The 19,433-nt window shown below is 42.3% G+C and overlaps 2 protein-coding genes across 2 annotated transcripts; one reads left to right on the top strand and one right to left on the bottom strand.

Annotated features, from left to right (window-relative positions):
- Positions 1–7,342: 7,342 nt before the first annotated feature.
- On the top strand, positions 7,343–12,629 carry ldha (lactate dehydrogenase A4). Its single transcript, XM_028957875.1, has 8 exons — positions 7,343–7,490; positions 9,136–9,271; positions 9,981–10,098; positions 10,213–10,386; positions 10,507–10,680; positions 10,792–10,909; positions 11,193–11,316; positions 11,428–12,629. The coding sequence occupies exons 2-8, from the start codon at positions 9,143–9,145 to the stop codon at positions 11,590–11,592; spliced, it is 1,002 nt and encodes a 333-aa protein (XP_028813708.1). The 5' UTR covers positions 7,343–7,490; positions 9,136–9,142; the 3' UTR covers positions 11,593–12,629.
- Positions 12,630–12,762: 133 nt separating this feature from the next.
- Positions 12,763–18,962, bottom strand: tsg101a (tumor susceptibility 101a). The gene is made up of 10 exons (XM_028957874.1): positions 18,572–18,962; positions 18,004–18,091; positions 17,643–17,708; positions 17,377–17,540; positions 16,831–16,957; positions 16,562–16,619; positions 16,377–16,471; positions 14,861–15,063; positions 14,499–14,738; positions 12,763–13,800 (listed from the first exon to the last, which is right to left on the bottom strand). Exons 1-10 carry the CDS (start codon positions 18,611–18,613, stop codon positions 13,711–13,713), a joined length of 1,173 nt encoding a protein of 390 aa, XP_028813707.1. The 5' UTR covers positions 18,614–18,962; the 3' UTR covers positions 12,763–13,710.
- Between the last annotated feature and the right edge of the window lie 471 nt (positions 18,963–19,433).

A 19,433-nucleotide genomic window follows, 5' to 3' on the forward strand; every position in this document is an offset into this window, starting at 1 on the left:
ACGCCAGTTCAGACCATGAATAACTGGTTAAGACGCTAACATCCGTAAATATCTCAGTACATGAAGGTCATTTGCATGAGACCAACACTGTTGTTTCTTCACATGCTGTTGATAAGTAAACATAGGAATATTGATCTTAAAATTCCTGTGTGACTCAGCAAATGTAAAAACGGTCTCGTTGACTGTTGCTATGAGGACACACACACTGTTGTTGCCTCTCTGGTGATGCTCTATGTTATTTTTTTTTGGTGGTGGTGGTGGGGGGGGGGGGGTTGTCTTGTGCTTTGATTTGCAATTCAAATGTTCTCTTTGAAGGAGGAAGAACTCCTAATGAGAGAATCTGGGATTCAGGCAGAGTGAAGACTGCATTGAGTGCAGCGTGGACACGGCGTGATGGAAAGTGGGCCACGCTTTCTGCCATTGCTCTGTTTGATCTCCAGACTGGGACGGAACAGGGAGGAGCTGTGGAGCGGCGCTGAAATATTAACTCTGCCCTATAAACAATTCATTAACACAGCAGCTCCAAACTCCTGTGAGGAATGGCAAAAGAAATCACAAGTTAATCTGAACAAAAGAAGAGCCTGGAAGTGGCACGCATGCCAGCAAATATAACAAAAAAACATGCAAATGTGCATGCACAAACATACCTTCTTTCACCTGGGCTAATATGAATATATATGCTTAATATTAATGTTATTATTAATATTAATAATTTCCATTTGCAACTTGGATAGCAATTTGAGTGAACATGTACACAAATATAAGATATTCAGTATTTGATATTTAATTTTATTGTTACTGTTTTACACAAATGTCCAGTGTAGGATGGGATTGGTGACCTAGAAACCCTGTAGAATCTGAAAGGCTTTTTCATTTGCTATCTGCTCACATTTTCATTGTTTTAAATGTGCTCAAACTTTCCCCTCCAGATAAAAATCACCAAATGCAGTATTGCAAACACACACTCCAGAACACATTGGCGAAGGATGGGGACGTCAGAAGATGGTTCCAGACATTATAAGTCATTTTTCACATGCATACTGCAAATGCATACTCCAGCTGCATACAGGTGGATGCTGGGAAGGTTTTGCTGAGGTGAGGTCTGTTTTTTCTGGGGATGTTCCAAGTGGACGGATGCCACAGGCTCAGGCTCCGATGCATAATGAAGAAGGAACAACAGGAAACACTCCTGATCAATTTACATTCCGCCCAGGCATGCGGTACACTTCTCGCTCATTAAGTCTAATCTGGGAGCTTCCCTCATACAGTTAGTGGTGTGGATGGGGCCTGTTTCATTAATAATAAGCCTGGCGACAGTGACAACATGGCTGCTCAGTACACCGAAGGCAAAACCACCAGAGGATCATTAATGACAAACTTTCTTATTCAGTTGTCTCGTTATTTAGGCAAAGCCCAAGGCTTCAAGTATGAGTCAGGGCCTCACCTTCTATCTGCATGAGAAGCAGGAATATTTGTTGCAATATTCCATCTTTGTTAATGAGTTGCACTCTTTCTTGTAGTTTTAGAATGTATTTTCTTGTCAGCCAAGATTGCTCATTCATATCAGTTTATTAGGTTTATCATAGGCTATACACTGGAAACTCAAAAGCACATTCAGACATACACTATTCCAAGGAAACAATCATATAACAAATCAGGCGCTGATTTAGTGACAGTCAATCAGAGACAATCAGGTTAGCCTCTGACCCTTTTGCCGGTGATGTGGTTTTCCTTCCTTGGACCACTCATGGTAGATCCTGAGCACAGCAGACAAGGAACATTGCACAAGACCTGGAGTTTCAAAGATGCTATGATCCAGTGGTCTAGCCATCATAGTCAAGCAAACTCTTACAACTGTCCATATTTTCTGCATCCTACACTTCAGCGAGAAATAGTTCACGTGTCCCACCCAATGCCAGGTGTCATTGTAACAAGCTAAATTTACGCATGTCACCTGCCATGATGTTATGGCTGGTTATTGCATCAAGGAGTATAGCTAAAAATGTTCCAAAAGACCCAAAAACCGAGGAAAAACACTGCAGTTTACAGACAGCAAGCTGGGGGAGGGGGGTTGTAAAAATTGATTACAGTTCATGACTGTTGGGACAGCGATCTATTAATGAGACCACAGAGCAGCTTTGGTATAGACTTCACGCTACTGTGGTCAAATAATTATGTGTGCATTTCAATTAAGAATGAGGCTTCAATACATTTCATTTAAATTTTCATAAGTCATTGATCACGGTGTGCATATACATAGGACAAATATGCTGTGATGTACAAGCTAATTCTGCTTTAAACCCAAAAAAACAGCTCACAGGAGGAAATCACTCAATCACACAAGTGTCAGTGGGGAGCTGAGAAGACCAGCATCACCACACTTGCGCTGATGCTCTCACTGCCTTTCACTTAGTACCTGATTAGCGCTCAGGGACCAGCTACAGATTTCACATCCAATTAGAAGAAGCAGGCCTGATAAAGGAATTAGGCGTGAGGCAGGAGAGGCCGATCTCATGTTCCCTGCGTTTTAATGATACATGGCCACCACGAACAGCAAACCCACCAGCCCGGGTCTGACTCCCCTCTGCGTGGCCTAATTGACTTCGATTACACTCTCATTACTTTATTTAATCTGGCTAATAAAGCACCATGCCAGACAATGCGTGAGACGGCAGGTCAAAACAGCAGAAGTGTACACTTCATTTGGAAAACTATACTCTTTAAAAAAAACACACACACACGTTCAATCACACCTGGGAAAGCAAGACACAAGGGCTGGTCTTGGGTTGTCGGTGCCCCTTTAGTCTCTGGGAGGAAACAGAAGGACACACACATAGGAAATCCATATATACAGGGAGCGCAGAATTATTAGGCAAATGAGTATTTTGTCCACGTCATCCTCTTCATGCATGTTGTCTTACTCCAAGCTGTATAGGCTCGAAAGCCTAATACCAATTAAGCATATTAGGTCATGTGCATCTCTGTAATGAGAAGGGGTGTGGTCTAATGACATCAACACCCTATATCAGGTGTGCATAATTATTAGGCAACTTCCTTTCCTTTGGCAAAATGGGTCAAAAGAAGGACTTGACAGGCTCAGAAAAGTAAAAAATAGCGAGATATCTTGCAGAGGGATGCAGCACTCTTAAAATTGCAAAGCTTCTGAAGCGTGATCATCGAACAATCAAGCGTTTCATTTAAAATAGTCAACAGGGTCGCAAGAAGCGTGTGGAAAAACCAAGGCGCAAAATAACTGCCCATGAACTGAGAAAAGTCAAGCGTGCAGCTGCCAAGATGCCACTTGCCACCAGTTTGGCCATATTTCAGAGCTGCAACATCACTGGAGTGCCCAAAAGCACAAGGTGTGCAATTCTCAGAGATGACCAAGGTAAGAAAGGCTAAAAGACGACCACCACTGAACAAGACACACAAGCTGAAATGTCAAGACTGGGCCAATAAATATCTCAAGACTGATTTTTCTAAGGTTTTATGGACTGATGAAATGAGAGTGAGTCTTGATGGGCCAGATGGATGGGCCCGTGGCTGGATTGGTAAAGGGCAGAGAGCTCCAGTCCGACTCAGATGCCAGCAAGGTGGAGGTGGAGTACTGGTTTGGGCTGGTATCCTCAAAGATGAGCTTGTGGGGCCTTTTCGGGTTGAGGATGGAGTCAAGCTCAACTCCCAGTCCTACTGCCAGTTTCTGAAAGACACCTTCTTCAGGCAGTGGTACAGGAAGAAGTCTGCATCCTTCAAGAAAAACATGATTTTCATGCAGGACAATGCTCCATCACACGTGTCCAAGTACTCCACAGCGTGGCTGGCAAGACTGGTTAAGTTGCCTAATAATTATGCACAGTAATAGTCGCCTGCACACACAGATATCCCCCTAAAATAGCTAAAAATAAAAACAAACTAAAAACTACTTCCAAAAACCTTCAGCTTTGATATTAATGAGTTTTTTGGGTTCATTGAGAACATGGCTGTTGTTCAATAATAAAATTATTCCTCAAAAATACAACTTGCCTAATAATTCTGCACTCCCTGTGTGTGTGTGTGTGTGTGTGTGTGTGTGTGTGTGTGTATACACACACACACACACACGGACTTCCCACTCTTTATTGTATGCCCCTAATTAGGATAATTATTGATTCAGTGTATATTTGATATTATTGATATTCAGTGTGTAAGTGTATAGGTGTGGAGGGGGTTTAAACATTTTGAATCGATTATTAACCATAATAAAATTCTTTCACTCAGAGATATCCACACATATATAGACATCAAGAGCCATTTTATGGAATAAAAAAATTTCCAACAAGATTTGGAAGTAAAATAGTAAAATTGGGAACAAACAAATACAAAATATTATATACAAATACATAATTCTGTGATACTGTAGGTGCAAAAGAATACAGTCATTACTCAGTTCGAATCCCATCTCGGATCTTCTGTGGGTGGAGTTTGCACGCTCTCCCTTTGATGCCAGCAAAAGCGACACTTCCAAGTGTGGGCATAGTACAACTTTCCAATTTTTCCCAACAAGGGGGAAAACGCATAAGAGCACAAACATTTTTAAGAATAAGACCGGCTTACATTCCCATCAAGTGATGAATGGCTGCAATACTTTTCACCTGTCACCCCCCTGCTGTTAACACACTCAAATGAGGTGTTTAAGATGCCCTCCATTAGGAGCGAGAGAAATCGCTTTGCTCACAGCCCTGATCGGAGTGATGAGCTGCACGACGGCGTGCAAGGGTAGCTGAGCTTGCAGAGGTCCGACCCTAAGGTACGCTGCGCCGCCGCTTAAACACAAAATGATGTATGGCCAAACGCAGGCAGAGTTAATTGACTCATTCATTTATAAAGCGCTTCCCACTTATCAGGGGAAGGGCTGTGGTAACGAGGAAAGACTCGTCCAACATGGTGTTTTCCTGCCAACACCAGCATGCTTTTCGTGCTGATTTTCTCTGGCTTAATTAAAAACTCGGTGCTTGGGTGACAGGAGCATGCACTCGGCTGGAGGCACTTTTTTTTCTTTAGCACTTTGTCACCAGTAATCATTTGGCATCAATTAACGTCTATTAAGCTTGAGGTGAAACAAAGCAATTATTCTCTTAAGCTGCAGTATCCAAGTAAGAGATGCAGGGGCAGCCCTCAGATAGGGTGACTGCCCGTCATGGGGCAGTGGTGGTCTAGCGGCCCCGTGATCAGAAGGTTGCCGGTTCGAACCCCGATCTGCTGAGGTGCCACTGAGCAAAGTACCATCCCCACACACTGCTCCCCGGACGCCTGTCATGGCTGCCAGCTGCTCACCAAGGGTGATGGTTAAAAGCAGAGGACACATTTCGTTGTGTCACTGTGTGCTGTGCTGCGGTGTTTCACAATGACAATCACTTCACTTTCACATTGGGACCATTTTAACATGACCAGTGTGTACTGTTGGATGAGCCTGAAGTAATCACACACCAAAAAAAATCCACATCAGGATATGAATGTCTTCATTGGTATTTTGTTCATGAGTATTTTAGTTTAGAAAAAAATTAATTGTTTGTATTTTTTGTTCTGCAAAACCAAGTGCATAAATGAAAATGATGCACAATCCCAAAACTGAGCCATCACGTCTGCAATATCCACAATACTACTTTTTATTATAACATTTTAGCATTTTGATTTAAATATTCATTAGATTAACCTCTTGCATGGAAACATTGGTTTGTATTTGAGGAACTGACTTTTAAAAAATCTTAGTTTTGACAGAAGTGGCCACTAGATGGCAGGAATGCAGCTGTTTAAAGAAGGACTCGCCGCTTGTATGTGGGGGTCAAGTAATCAAAATTAAATACGAATATAGAGCATAAAGTAACCCAAAGGACTGTAGAAACACAATATAACTACATGAGATGTAGTATATGTAGATAGAGCATGACGTGACTAGTAATCTTCTCGGGTATTGTAGATGATTAATAATGTTAATGCTCAATGTCAAATGAATCTCATAGTGTTTATAAACCCTGTATGAGTGTGAGGCAGTATATGAGTTAATGTACCCATCTGACTCTTGCCAGCTCTTGTTACTATTCTAAAGTCCACTAAATGCTAAATTAATGTTGTTTACAAATCAGATATACATATACATTATTTTATATAAGCAAAAGATGGTGAGCAATGAACTTTGTTATGAACTTTGATCTTTAGAATTAATTTCCCTGCCCCCAATAATGTTCCTTTGTCTTCATTATCAATGGCATCTTTGGACATTGAATCACCCGTTTGCTTGGCACACCCTCTGCCATTTCACCGCTGTGATGCAATAGCAATGGATGAATCCTGCCGATGTCTGTTATAGTTCTGATTGCATAACCCACGCATTTCTATAAATTAATCATGTTTTTTACCATCAAATTGTTAGCGAACTCCTCCTTCAGGAAACGCTATGTCAAACATGCTGCAACATTTGTTTGTACTGATTAATTCAAGACCCTACAGTTAATATATACAGTTACTTCAGAAATAATTCATGAGGGTGATACAGTGAGGTCTGGACTGCCGACGATCGAGTTCAGTAAACAAACAATGCCAATATTTCATGAAATGGCGTGACCGCAAGTGTATTATTTACCCTTTACTCTGTAACTTGGACATTGAGCAATTAAGGCCTTACTGAAATACTTTACGGCCATGAACTAGCTCCATCTGTGAACCAGCTGTCCCTTAGCAAGGTGCAGAAGGCAGCATCATTGGCAGAATGATAATTGAAGAGATGCATCATGATGAAGCTGTCTTCACATATGGCCACTCACAGGTGTCCTCTCAGCCAATCAGAATTCACAGTCAAATGTACCTGTGGTGGATCTCTGTAAACTGACAGTTCTGCCTGTTATGTCATCCTATCTTACAGCATTTTGGTAGATTTTTATTATTCAAATATTCACGCAAAACTAAAACTCACATCAGCCTGAACTGAAATTAGGGTTCAAGACATATAACTGCATTCTACAAATTTGTCTTATCATCACATGCAATGAAAGCAAGTAATGCTGCTCTCAGTAAAAACCGTAGCCTGACATTTTTGCCTTGATCAATTCATGGGATTCATATTAAATTCATCTGAAGCCCTTTTAAGATTTAAACATGCCGTCAACATCTGTATTATAAAAATATGGATGCAAAAAAGCATGTACTACGCGTAGGCCGTGTGTTTAAAAAAACAAAAAATTCCACTGATCTCACATGGGAAGTGAAGAAGTAGGCGTGGAAAAGGACCCTCGTTGGGGTGACGTCACTGCCAAACGTGACCTTCAGCACGAGTGCCCGGACCACGCCCACCTCATGAATATGCAAATCTCCCGGCGCGCCGGACGCCCGCGGCTCCCCTTAAATGCCGGCCGGCCCCGCCCGCTTCTGAGAGACGGAGAAACTGTCCGCCGGCCAGCCGCAGGAGCCCCCGTCTTCAGCCCGCTGTCTCGTCCCGGTCCTCGCCGCTGCCTCGCGTGAGTATCGGTTCCTGTTCCAGCGCGGAGTTTTGGCGTTGTTTGCGGCCACTTTTCTGCAAACCATCAGGCCCCGATTGTTTCCTCTTTCGACAGATCGATAGGTCAACCAAATAGGCGTCGTGCACAGAGATGCTGGTGACGGCCTGCAAACGAGCTTGGGCTACGTGATGCTGCCGTGTATACGCGGAATGTGAAGCATACCAATCACCTGAACGTAGACATTATTGTTCCCGAAAACGGACGCGGAGGCGTCTTTTAAGGCATTTGCTGTACCCCTGCATGGCAGGAAGATGTATTGCACTGCAGAATACATCTGTCTACAGTTCATCATCCCGAACCTGTTGCGTAGTTCCCAGATCAGTATTTATTATCAGTCCGAAATACATTACATACCGCCTAATAAGCCAGAACCTCTATGTGGAGGCTTTAAGATGTGTACAGATTTATTATTTTTTAAGTTGGTCTAAAAACTGCGTATAGGTTAAACAGATGACAGCCTTGAAGATGGCGTTCGTGCATTCTTCATTTATTAAAATCCTACGAATTACTCGCATTAATCATCATGCGTTAATTTGTTGTGCGTTTTCGAGCTGGACAAATAACTCGCAGCACAATTACGCAACGAAACGTGATACGGGCTCAGATAGGTCCGTGAAAATGGTAAAGAGTGGTGTACGTGATGTTACGCCACACGGCCAGCCGCGTCGCAAAGGATCCTGGTACTTGTAGTAGCCGTGTGACGCAAGGCATCGCCATGCTGCAGTAATTTGAACACTATAGATTATTTACCCGATTGCACGTACGCTAAAATGTCAATGCTAGAACAATGGCAGTGTTCTCCTTAATTAAAGTGCTATGCTGGATGATGAGCTTTTGCGCTGATCCAGAAACGGCTCTGTCTACGCAGACCATATTCTAAAGTGTTACAGCAAATCCACTCTGCAGATCCCAGATCAGCGAGGGGAAATGTGTGATTTTCCTTCCACAGCCCGTTAATACGGGAGGTTTCTGATGCAACAGGAAAACTCAACTCAAACATAGAGCTGATGAAATTTCTTGTGAAATGTGACGCATGTTCCTCTTCCTTCGGCTGGTTTAAATACTTGTTTTAAACTCGTAAAAATGGTCCAGCAGACACATTGTCAGTGTGAAACATGAGTGTGAAGAGTTATAATAGCAGCATCATCTTGATTACATCATGCTTTAATAACAGGATATCATTTCCTTTGATTACATTTAATTCGATTGTTAACTGGTAATTGTCTTAAGAGATCCAGTTCCTTACAGAAACAATAATCCTAAATCCTACTCAACTACGTGCCTCTGTCCACACAACACTACCACTGGGACGTGACCAAGCAGCAAGGCCAATTGGGATCTAAATAGCATAGCTGTCACTTAACCTTTTCATCTGATGGCTCCGCTGAAGGTTGAAAGATAGCACCACCCCATAATAGAACATTTTATCGACCGGAGGCTAAAGCCAGCATTTGTCATTGCTGTGTTTCCATGGTGATCCAACATCTGAGTGGCTGGCTACGTCTAATAGATAGATTGCCACCAGCTATTATTATATATGACATAAAAAAATATTGTAAAATAATGTAACAAGGGTCATAATAGTCATCCTTTGCATTTTTAGGAAGAAAATGGCGTCAACAAAGGAGAAGCTTATCTGCCATGTGATGAAGGAGAACCCTGTGGGCTGCCAGAATAAAGTGACTGTTGTTGGTGTGGGCATGGTTGGCATGGCCTCTGCCATCAGCATCCTCCTGAAGGTGAAACCATAGGGTGCAGGAACATGGTTTGTGGAGACGGAAGGAACAATATTGTTTTTGAAGGAAGGAACAATATAAATACACACAAATTGGGTATAGGGTGGTAGTAACCTAGTGGGTAAGACACTCGCCTGTGAACCAGAAGACCCGGGTTCGAATCCCACTTAATACCATTGTGTCCCTGACCAAGACACTTAACCCTAAGTTGCTCCAGGGAGACTGTCCCTGTAACTACTGATTGTAAGTGTAAAGTAAATGTAAAATTGGTTGTTTTTTTTATTAGGGTTAAATTTGATTAGATGTTTTATTAATAATTAATATAGTAAAGGAAAACCCCAATTATGTCTTTGTTTGAGGTCATGCCATGTGGAATTTGCCATGTAAGCAGATACCAAGAACCTGATTATTTTAGTCCTTGGTTCATAATGGATGGAGTCAGACAACCATGAATATGCTGAAACAGCCTGGAGAAGCTCCTGTGTCCTCCTGTGGACAGGGAAAAATAAACCTAAAGCTCCCTAACAATTGCCTTCATTAGCTCTAGAGCAAATGGAAACTCCTTATTAATGCCTGGTTGAACATGAATGGGATTCAGAAATTCTTGGGAGATTTCAGTGATCCTTTTTATACTATAAGACTGTGTAAGCGGTAAAAAACCAAGGACCAGAATCAGCCTCTTTGAACTCATTGGGTCTGTGTTGGTGAGCAGGAGCTGTGTGATGAGCTGGCTCTGGTGGACGTGATGGAGGATAAGCTGAAAGGCGAGGCCATGGATCTCCAGCACGGAATGCTGTTCCTGCGCACGCACAAGATTGTGGCTGACAAAGGTGAGATTTAAGGATGTTTAATTTCAAAGTCCTAAAACCGTCTTAAACCGTTTAACTGGATTAGTGGATAAGAGAGAGACCAGATTATGGAATTATTTGACATCATATTTCCAGACTACAGTGTGACAGCCAACTCCAAGGTTGTGGTGGTGACGGCCGGGGCTCGTCAGCAGGAGGGAGAGAGCCGTCTGAACCTGGTTCAGCGTAACGTCAACATCTTCAAGTTCATCATCCCCAACATTGTCAAGTACAGCCCCAACTGCATCCTTCTTGTCGTCTCCAATCCAGGTCAGCCAATTTACACCATTGACTGAATGTAACATTATAAAATGTTGGATTGTAAATACATTTCTGTTGAGGTTTGAGTTTGCCTCATTGTCTCATTTACTCTTACTGATCACTTGCCAGTCGACATCCTGACCTATGTTGCCTGGAAGTTGAGCGGCCTGCCCCGGCACCGTGTCATTGGCAGCGGAACCAACCTGGATTCTGCCCGTTTCCGTCACCTGATGGGGGAGAAGCTGACTCTGCACCCCTCCAGCTGCCATGGCTGGGTCATCGGAGAGCACGGAGACTCAAGTGGTGAGTGCAAAAAAATATTGTTTTATTGCTGGGATTTATCAATATTTCATAGGCACAGCGTGAATCAACGAGCATTTGGGTCATAAAATGCTTCACACTTGTCTCATGCAGTGCCTGTGTGGAGTGGTGTGAATGTAGCTGGCGTGTCCCTGCAGGGCATCAACCCAGACATGGGCACAGACAAAGACAAGGAGGACTGGAAGAGTGTGCACAAGATGGTGGTTGACAGGTGAGCGATTCCTGAATGATATAATGTACCGTGAAGCAGGCAGGGCATAGTGCAAGAAGATACGTGTGGAGGTTAAACTTTAACACTGATTAGAATGTGCAGTTTAACCGTACCGAGGTGGGCAAGTAACACAATGTGATGGACACTGCCATGCTTATGAAACGGGGCATTTGGCAGGTGTGTTGGGCATTGCGCAGAGCATTTCTGCCCATGCTTGCAACTTTGATTTATGCTCATTTTGTAATATTTAACTCAAGCTCAAGACGTTCTTTGCTCCATGTAGTGCTTATGAGGTTATCAAGCTGAAGGGCTACACCTCCTGGGCCATCGGCATGTCTGTGGCTGACTTGGTGGAGTCCATCCAGAAGAATCTGCACAAGGTGCACCCTGTGTCCACCTTGGTCCAGGTGAGTTATAAAAAAAACAAAACTGGAAGAGCATCACAAAGAAACCTAGATCGATTCTTGCAGATATTAACAAATCAGCGTTTTTTTTTTTTTTTCTCTCTCTCTGAGCAGGGCATGCATGGTGTGAAGGATGAGGTGTTCCTCAGTGTGCCCTGCGTCCTGGGCAACAGCGGCCTGACCGACGTGGTTCACATGACCCTGAAGCCAGAGGAGGAGAAGCAGCTGATTAAGAGTGCAGAGACCCTGTGGGGTGTGCAGAAGGAACTGGCCTTATGAAGGTCATTGCTCTGAACCTCCTCGGCCGACATGCAGCAGAGGAGCACAGCCCCAGCCTGTAATATTCACCAAACCACCTCCTGACCCCTCTGTGAAGACCTGTCAGGTTTCTGACAAGACCGCAAACCAGTAAACCTTAACCATCTTACTAACTAACCTTCTTAGCTAATGAGAATGTCCTGTCACCTCTACAGAGGCCACAAAACCTTACGTGTCCTAGCGTCAGCGTATGTTCATGCTTCTTAGGTTCCTCACACTCCAGTTGGACTTATTTTAAGAAGAATGTAGTGGTGGTCTTGTGAGTATCATACATACACCAGTTTGGGTCTCTGGCTCAATTTGTTCTCTATATTTAAGCTCAACTGTCATTCCATTGGGGGGGGGGTGAAAATGTATAAATATGCCACCTTTTATTTCACAGAAGTTTTAGACCAACTTCATGTGAACTTCTGCACTTTGTTTCAGCACATACTTATCGAATAGCATAACATGAGGTATATGTTTCCAGAATCAACCACAAGTGCACTGATATAAGACCTCTCATTGTGTAACATGGTAATAGTACAGTATTGCTGTTTGTTCCAACACTGCCTGTGTAAAATGTATTAATATATATATATATATAAAAAATCATATTATTAACAGAATAACCAAAAAGTATTTTCTGTTGTGGCACACTTCCTGTTGGCAGCATGTAAAAAAAATATATATATATATATATATATTTAAAACCCAGTACTGTCTGGTCACACTCCCTTGTATTGGTGATTGGTATAGCCTAGCACTTTAGGTTTTGTGCTAGGCCATGTGCTGTAACATTTAATATTGATACTTTAAATATTAAACTGTGTGCATTCAATTCGTGTAGCTAAATTATCATGTCCTAATTTAAAATAAACATGATCATAAAAAAAAAAATGATCTGATTCTATGTGGGATCTGCGGACAAGTATGTGAACTGCTCCAACGGACATATATTGTGACCCCTTCCCTAATTATAAGTCCACTCCTCCACCAAATAAATAGCAATGGCCAAACTCCTTGTCTCTTCAGTGTGTTTCTGTGCTGCATTTTACAGTTGCACATCAGCATATTTGTCTTGGCATAATGTAGTATGAATAATAAATGAAGACAGACAACATTCACCAGCACAACAGAATCACACCCATCAAACACTAGTATCGTTTTTATTTATTTATTACTACAGATGTTTGCAGACAATGGTAAAGATTCTCAGAAACAAATCCCATGAGTAAGTGTCCTAATTTACAACCCAAAGTGCATTAAGAGGAAAACTACATTAAACAGTCAATATAAATAAATTTCCTAGCAATTTTGTACCAGGTGCGTTTTTCCTGTATAAAACTGACAACTTCATAAGTTGACTGGTACTCAAAGAGAGGTCCATAGTCCATCATAAAAGAGACCTTCAGAGAAACTGAGTTAAAGCTACCAGCATTTAAGAGTATAACAGGAGAGCACCCATAAGATAAACCGTAAAATAATTCGTAAACAGACTGATTCTGCGATAAAAGAGAAACTGAAGAAAGATGCTTTGAGTTACACAGAAGGGCATGTTTCAAATCAGACACACCACCATGTGTAAAACAAAGCCATATACAAACACCCATGGCATGATAGTTCCTTTCCCTTAATGAGTGTGATCAGTACGTGCATATCTGACCGGCATCAGCCACTGAGGTTAATGATATAACACCACTCAGTTACTGAGAATTCAGACCATACATAATGCAAGAGAACGAGGTCATGAAAACGTATTTTCCTGCTATGCCCTGAGCGAGGACATCCACATAAACGAGCTTTCACCAATGGAAGATTAGAAATCAGATATGGTTGTTTTTTTGTTTTTTTTTAAACTGTCCAGTGTCTTGCCACAAAGGAGAAATTCACAACGACTTTTTCGTTACCACGGTCCCCGGTGCTGCAGGAGAGGCATGTGTGCAGTGCAGTACAGCTATTCTTATGAACAGGAGTGTAAAAGGTCAAGTTGGGTCAGCAATAGAGACCAAGACCCCAAAACCATAGCCAACAGAGCATGGGGGTGGGGCTGAGAGGGAGAAAGAGACGAGGGCGAGGGAGACATTTCTGACAGCAGCGTCAGTAGAGGTCACTCAGGCCGGCAGTCTTGCGCGCCTTCTGCATCAGTGCACGCAGCTGGAATTGCTTACGGGACAGAAGTCGCACATGCTGAAATGACACACACACACACACACATAATATCAGCACAGTATTAGTTGAAACCAGGGTGTTAGTAGCCTAGTGGGTAACACACTCGCCTATGAACCAGAAGACCCGGGTTCGAATCCCACTTACTACCATTGTGTCCCTGAGCAAGGCAATTAACCCTAAGTTGCTCCAGGGGGGGACTGTCCCTGTAACTACTGATTGTAAGTCGCTCTGGATTAGGGCGTCTGATAAATGCTGTAAATGTAAACCGAGGTGCACTGTGGGTATTGTGAGGCACGTGCTCTCAGTATCTCTGCCACTGTACTGTAACGGTCCTGTTCCTCAGTAAGCCTACTGTTTTACTTTCACACACACACTACACAAAGCCTAACAACTGAAGCAAGAAAGCCCCCCTCCTTACACTTACACTACTCCAGCCACACCCTCCACACCAAATCATGGAAAGCAACACCTGGAATAAGTTCTGCCTCTGTCTATGACACAGCAAAATGGTGACGTGACACCTGTGCATGTATTGCTATTTATCATTGAATAACAGCTTATTAACTGCATAGTGTTGTTAATTGCAGATGAACTGAAACACGTATCACAAGAAGGGTAAATATTATAATCCTAAACTCAGAACTTCCCAAGAACCATGATATTGATCAATACGCAATATATATATATATATAAAAAAATATAAAAAAAGAACAGACCTTGAGAAAGACCTCCAGGTCTATGACTCCACGGCGCAGCGCCTCGCCAAGGTAGAAGATTGTGTCCTCGATGGCATTCTCTTCAGCATAGAGGTTCAGGATCTGCTTGTACAGAGGCGCAGTAGGCACAATCACGTCATCGATGTCATTGTTCTCAGACTGGTTCTCCATCTTCTCCAGAGCTTCACTGAGCTCCTCGTCTTTCCTCTTCAGGAGGTCTATGTTTCGATCCACCTCAGTCTAAGACACAAAGGGGACAATGTAAGTAATTGAGTAAATGCATCATACAAACTCAAAGTAATCAGGTTTTATGGCTTCTGAAATATAAAGCAGACTACTTGCAAAAAGTAGTAGTTCCCTACCACTTCCTGGTCCAGACGGGTCACCATCTCTTCTAGCTTTTGATGACCTTTCTTCAGATCCTCCTCTGTCCTCTTCAAGGCATCCAGCTCAGCCTGGGCTCTGTCCATCTCCTCCTTCATTCTCCAGCGCAGCTTATCACTCACAGCGGAGATGAGTGATGCTCGGATGGTGTCCTCACCTATGGTGGCATCACGGCTTGGACCTTCAGAAAAGAAGGGAATTAAAAAAAAATTTTTTTATTAATCTGCTCATGTATTATGGCACAGTGCACAGCACTCAATTTGCCAGATCCATGCTTCAAAGTGCATGCTGTATGTAAAATGCCTGTAATGAATTTGATATTTTGGCAGAACAAGAACAGATTCTGTGTGTGCACGGATTTCTGTGCAGATACAAATCATGTACTGACACTAACGCAAACCTGGAGCTAGGTACGTCGACTAAATGTAGGGCCTCGAGATTTCCGCAACACAGAAAACGGAGACAGAATCGCGGAATGGCGACGAGGCTGTCAGCGTAGAATCCGGCCCACTTGCCTGATCGATTCCACACACACTTGGCAAACTCTTGGTCATGCACACCGATCAGCTGATTCAAGACATGATTTTAATATCATGGTTCCAGTTCCATTGTATTTGTGTTCCAGGTCTCCCCAACATTTACCTATTTGATACGGTTTTATGTTGATTTCAAATTTATTTTACAAATGGAATAATGTGTAATATTGTGAAATATTTCTTTGCATGAAATGCACATATTATTATAATGCATACATAATGGTTTACAAAAGCAAAGAGTAAATGCCCAAGCACTTTGTTGAACAGTGATTAAATGTGACTTGTAATATTACATTTGCTCTTTTCCCCCATCCACTCAATAACTTGAGTTACACGGAACTTAGAAGAATTAAAATTGGGAAAATAATAAGACTTCATAGGGCCCTATAAATCCAGTTAGTTTGACCCATACACTGAACATTGAACTGGCAATAAAATGCCTGTGCAAGGAAAAGTAGGATAAAGTATTGTCCAGAAGTGTCTATGCTGAGTGCATACAGTACAGTTGCCAGGCTGTAGTTAAAAACCCACCCCATCACTGACTGCTTTTTAGGGAACACTATCCTATTGGTTCCCCAACTTCTGACACCTAAAAATAGAGAGCATAGACCTTTCTACCCAGTCAGACTTCACCCATTGACCTTTTCTTGCCCCAACTCTTGTTACAGCTCTGGCCTTTCCAGAGAGGGGCACCACACCATTCATGTCAGGTATGGACACTGGCAGAAGGTCAAGGGTCACAGAAGGTTGAATATAAATTCTCATGCATCACAAATTATGATCATTACAGCTAATTCAAATTGGTCCAACTGTGGAAATAAAACTTCTCTTGAGATTATATCATGTGCATGTTTGACTCAAAATCTAAATTGTTCACAGAGTGAGGCCAGTCCAACAGAAGGAAAGTCATTAAGGAAAACCATTCAAATGATGTGAATGCACATTTGTGGGTGCTTACCCACAGTTGTTGCAGGGGTCTGTGAGGTGTAATGTGTAGGGCCAGCTGTAGAGGGATATGAGTTTCCACCAGGATAAGCGTAGCCTGGATACCCACTGAAAGGAAAAATGAATGGTTCTTATCCTGTAGCGTGGTATGATTTCATTAAAGGCTTTGCTTCGGCCAAATCTTTCAGATGACCATACCCAGGGTTTGGTGTTGGCCCATAGGGAGACACAGCTGGCATACCAGAAATGTAGGACTCTGGAGGAAAGTGTGAAACATTAACATTCAAAAACTGGCAATGGGAGACATCTAGAGCCTGACAGTGGCACTGCAAACTACCAGCACAGAAACAGACTCTTTCTTGAGCAGCTCACAAAAAGTCAGTGTGCAACACATAATGCATTCCTTCATTATTATAGTCTCTAAATGCATGCAGCTTTCAGGCCCATCACTGATAGCATCTACTCACGGTTAGGAGGGCCTGTAGGTTGGAAGGGCTGGTAAGCTGGTTGAGTAGTGGGTCGTGAAAACACAGGAGGCTCCTCTCCAAACACTACAATCATTACCTGGATAAGCCCATATAGGTCGGACTGAGGCTAGCAAGGGGGAAAAAAATAATTAGAAAACACATTAGAAAAATACAGCTAAGGCACAATACAACTAAGACACAGATATACTACAATAAATCAATTTCTGAATATTTATATCATGAACCCCAATATGCCATGGGACCAATTTTCACCCAAGTTTCTGATTTTCCATTAAAAGTGGTAGGTCTTGCGGGTAAGGAAACGGATCCGTAAATGAACTGCCAAGGCGGCACTGAGGTGCCACTGAGCTCCGTGCCCACACACTGCTCCCTGGGTGCCTTTCATGGCTTCCCACTGGTCAACAAGGTGATGGGTTAAATGCAGAGGCACATTCCGTTGTGTACACCATGTGCTGTGCTTGCCGTGCATCATAATGACAATCACCTTCACTAAAAAGAAAGTAATGGAGAGTAAAGCAATCTTACATGTTTCCACTCATGAAGGTAGGGCAAGTAAATCTTGCCATTGGCATCAATGTGTTTTCCGGTCTTGATCATCATGGCGCTTGTGGGCTTCACAAAACAGATGGGTGGGTTGAAGGGATAGGTGTCAAGCAGCCACAGACACACTGGAATATTGTACACGTTACCTGCAAAGAGTCAATTGCAAAATTAAAATGTCTGTTTTGGTAAAAATGCATTTCAGTTAACAAACTTCAAATGATTTGGTAATCACTCCACGAGCACTCTACCTCTGTAGCTGACGGGTACGGTTCCAGTCAAACTCATCAAGTCTCTAGTCGACCCATCATTAAACACTGAGGATTCACGTAACAGGAAAAGTTAAAGTTAGATATTATTATAATAACATCATTAACGGTGATCACCAAACAAATCAAATCAAACATGACATGTGAACATAATTGTAGTGGTATGGTCTACATATTGAAATTAATTTACAGGACAATATTCCATTTAAAAACAGTTGCAAAATAAAGCATTGAAATTAGACAGCCCGTGAACTTCTGGTCTGTATAATTACCGACTGTTTAAAGAGCTGTGCCAATGGAACAATTTCAATTCTCGCAAAAAAATATGCAAATACATATTCACCGTAAGCATCCATCATGGGCTTCAGGTCCTTGTACTGTGACATTACGTTGGTTATCTCCCGTACAGTCAGGTCCCTGTATTTGTATTGCTACACAGAGGATATAATATCAATCAACACGAGTTATGTGGACAGTTTTGTTTTATGTGATTTTATTTTCGTATTCACCTCCACCAAGTGTGCGGTGCGAACGCAAAAAAAAAAAAACGAAACCTAAAATACAGTGAAACTTTTCAATGCTCTTTCCGTTCAAAACGCAGGCGTGGCAGATGGCTACACACAAAGACACTTTACCAGCCGAGCAAGGTGACGTAATGCTCGCTTATGTACTAAATACGATATTTCTTTGGCATAAATTTCCCCGCTTACTAAACTAGCTTAGCATGTTTCAGGCAGGCCATCAAACAACATTCCGTTATTCCTTGAAAATCTACTCCAGTCGTTCCCATTTCTGAGTATTAACTACTCCCTCTTTGTTTCTTTACATTTTTAAAAAGTAATGTAAGGTTACCCTGCTAGCAAGTAACAGCAAACTACAAGCAGATGTTTTGATTTTAGCCAACTACTCACCTTAAGACTCTTCTTAAGTGCACTTTCGTTGACAACTGCCATCCTGAATGGTTTAAGTTACGAGGAGAAACGCCACGCTCTAAAATGACAGAGTATTTATCTCCGGTATTGTTGGTTTTGGATTTCCCTGGTCCCCGGCTAATCCCAGCCAGGGCCAGAAACCGTACCGCTAGCTAGCGCTAACTAGCCCTTAGCTAGCACCCGAGTTCGGCGTTGATGTATCGACTCCGTTGAGCAATATCGAGTAAGAACTACGGACCCCTCGTGTAATGTCACCCAGGGAAGCGATTGTTCGCGTCGCAAAAGCGTTTTCTTCCGGCAAACGAGCGCCTGAATCAACAGTAAACAAACACGTCGACAGTCACAGGACAAGTGCCAATACCGCCGGAAACGTGTTGCCAGGACTGGGCTATATTCCTCAAAACACAAAATTATGCTCCACAAATGTGCTACAGCTGACGTTGTGTATTTTAGAGATGCCTCAGATTACTTATGGCTGAATTTTACTTAAACCAACATCTATATATAGATGTTGTATATCTTATTTACACACCTTATCTCTTAAGCTGTTAAACGACCAAAGCCCTTTTAAACTCGTTATTTTTGTGATGTTCAGACATTGTTTCCTATTAGTACCAGTTTAAAAAACTGGTTAAAAACAAGTTCCCTTCGCTATCTCGCTACACGAAGATTAAGAGGATATTCGCCTATAATAGCCGGACATGGCAACACGAAACAGAAAACAGATACTTTAATTGTGACAGTTTTGACTTACTTTTCGCTTTTATCGCAAACAGGCATTTGAACTTCGACGTTATAAGTGGTGCTTACATCATTTATTTGATTTGGAGTTTGATTAAAA

The sequence above is a fragment of the Denticeps clupeoides genome, chromosome 17, assembly GCF_900700375.1.
Source record: "Denticeps clupeoides chromosome 17, fDenClu1.1, whole genome shotgun sequence".
Classification (NCBI taxonomy): domain Eukaryota; kingdom Metazoa; phylum Chordata; class Actinopteri; order Clupeiformes; family Denticipitidae; genus Denticeps; species Denticeps clupeoides.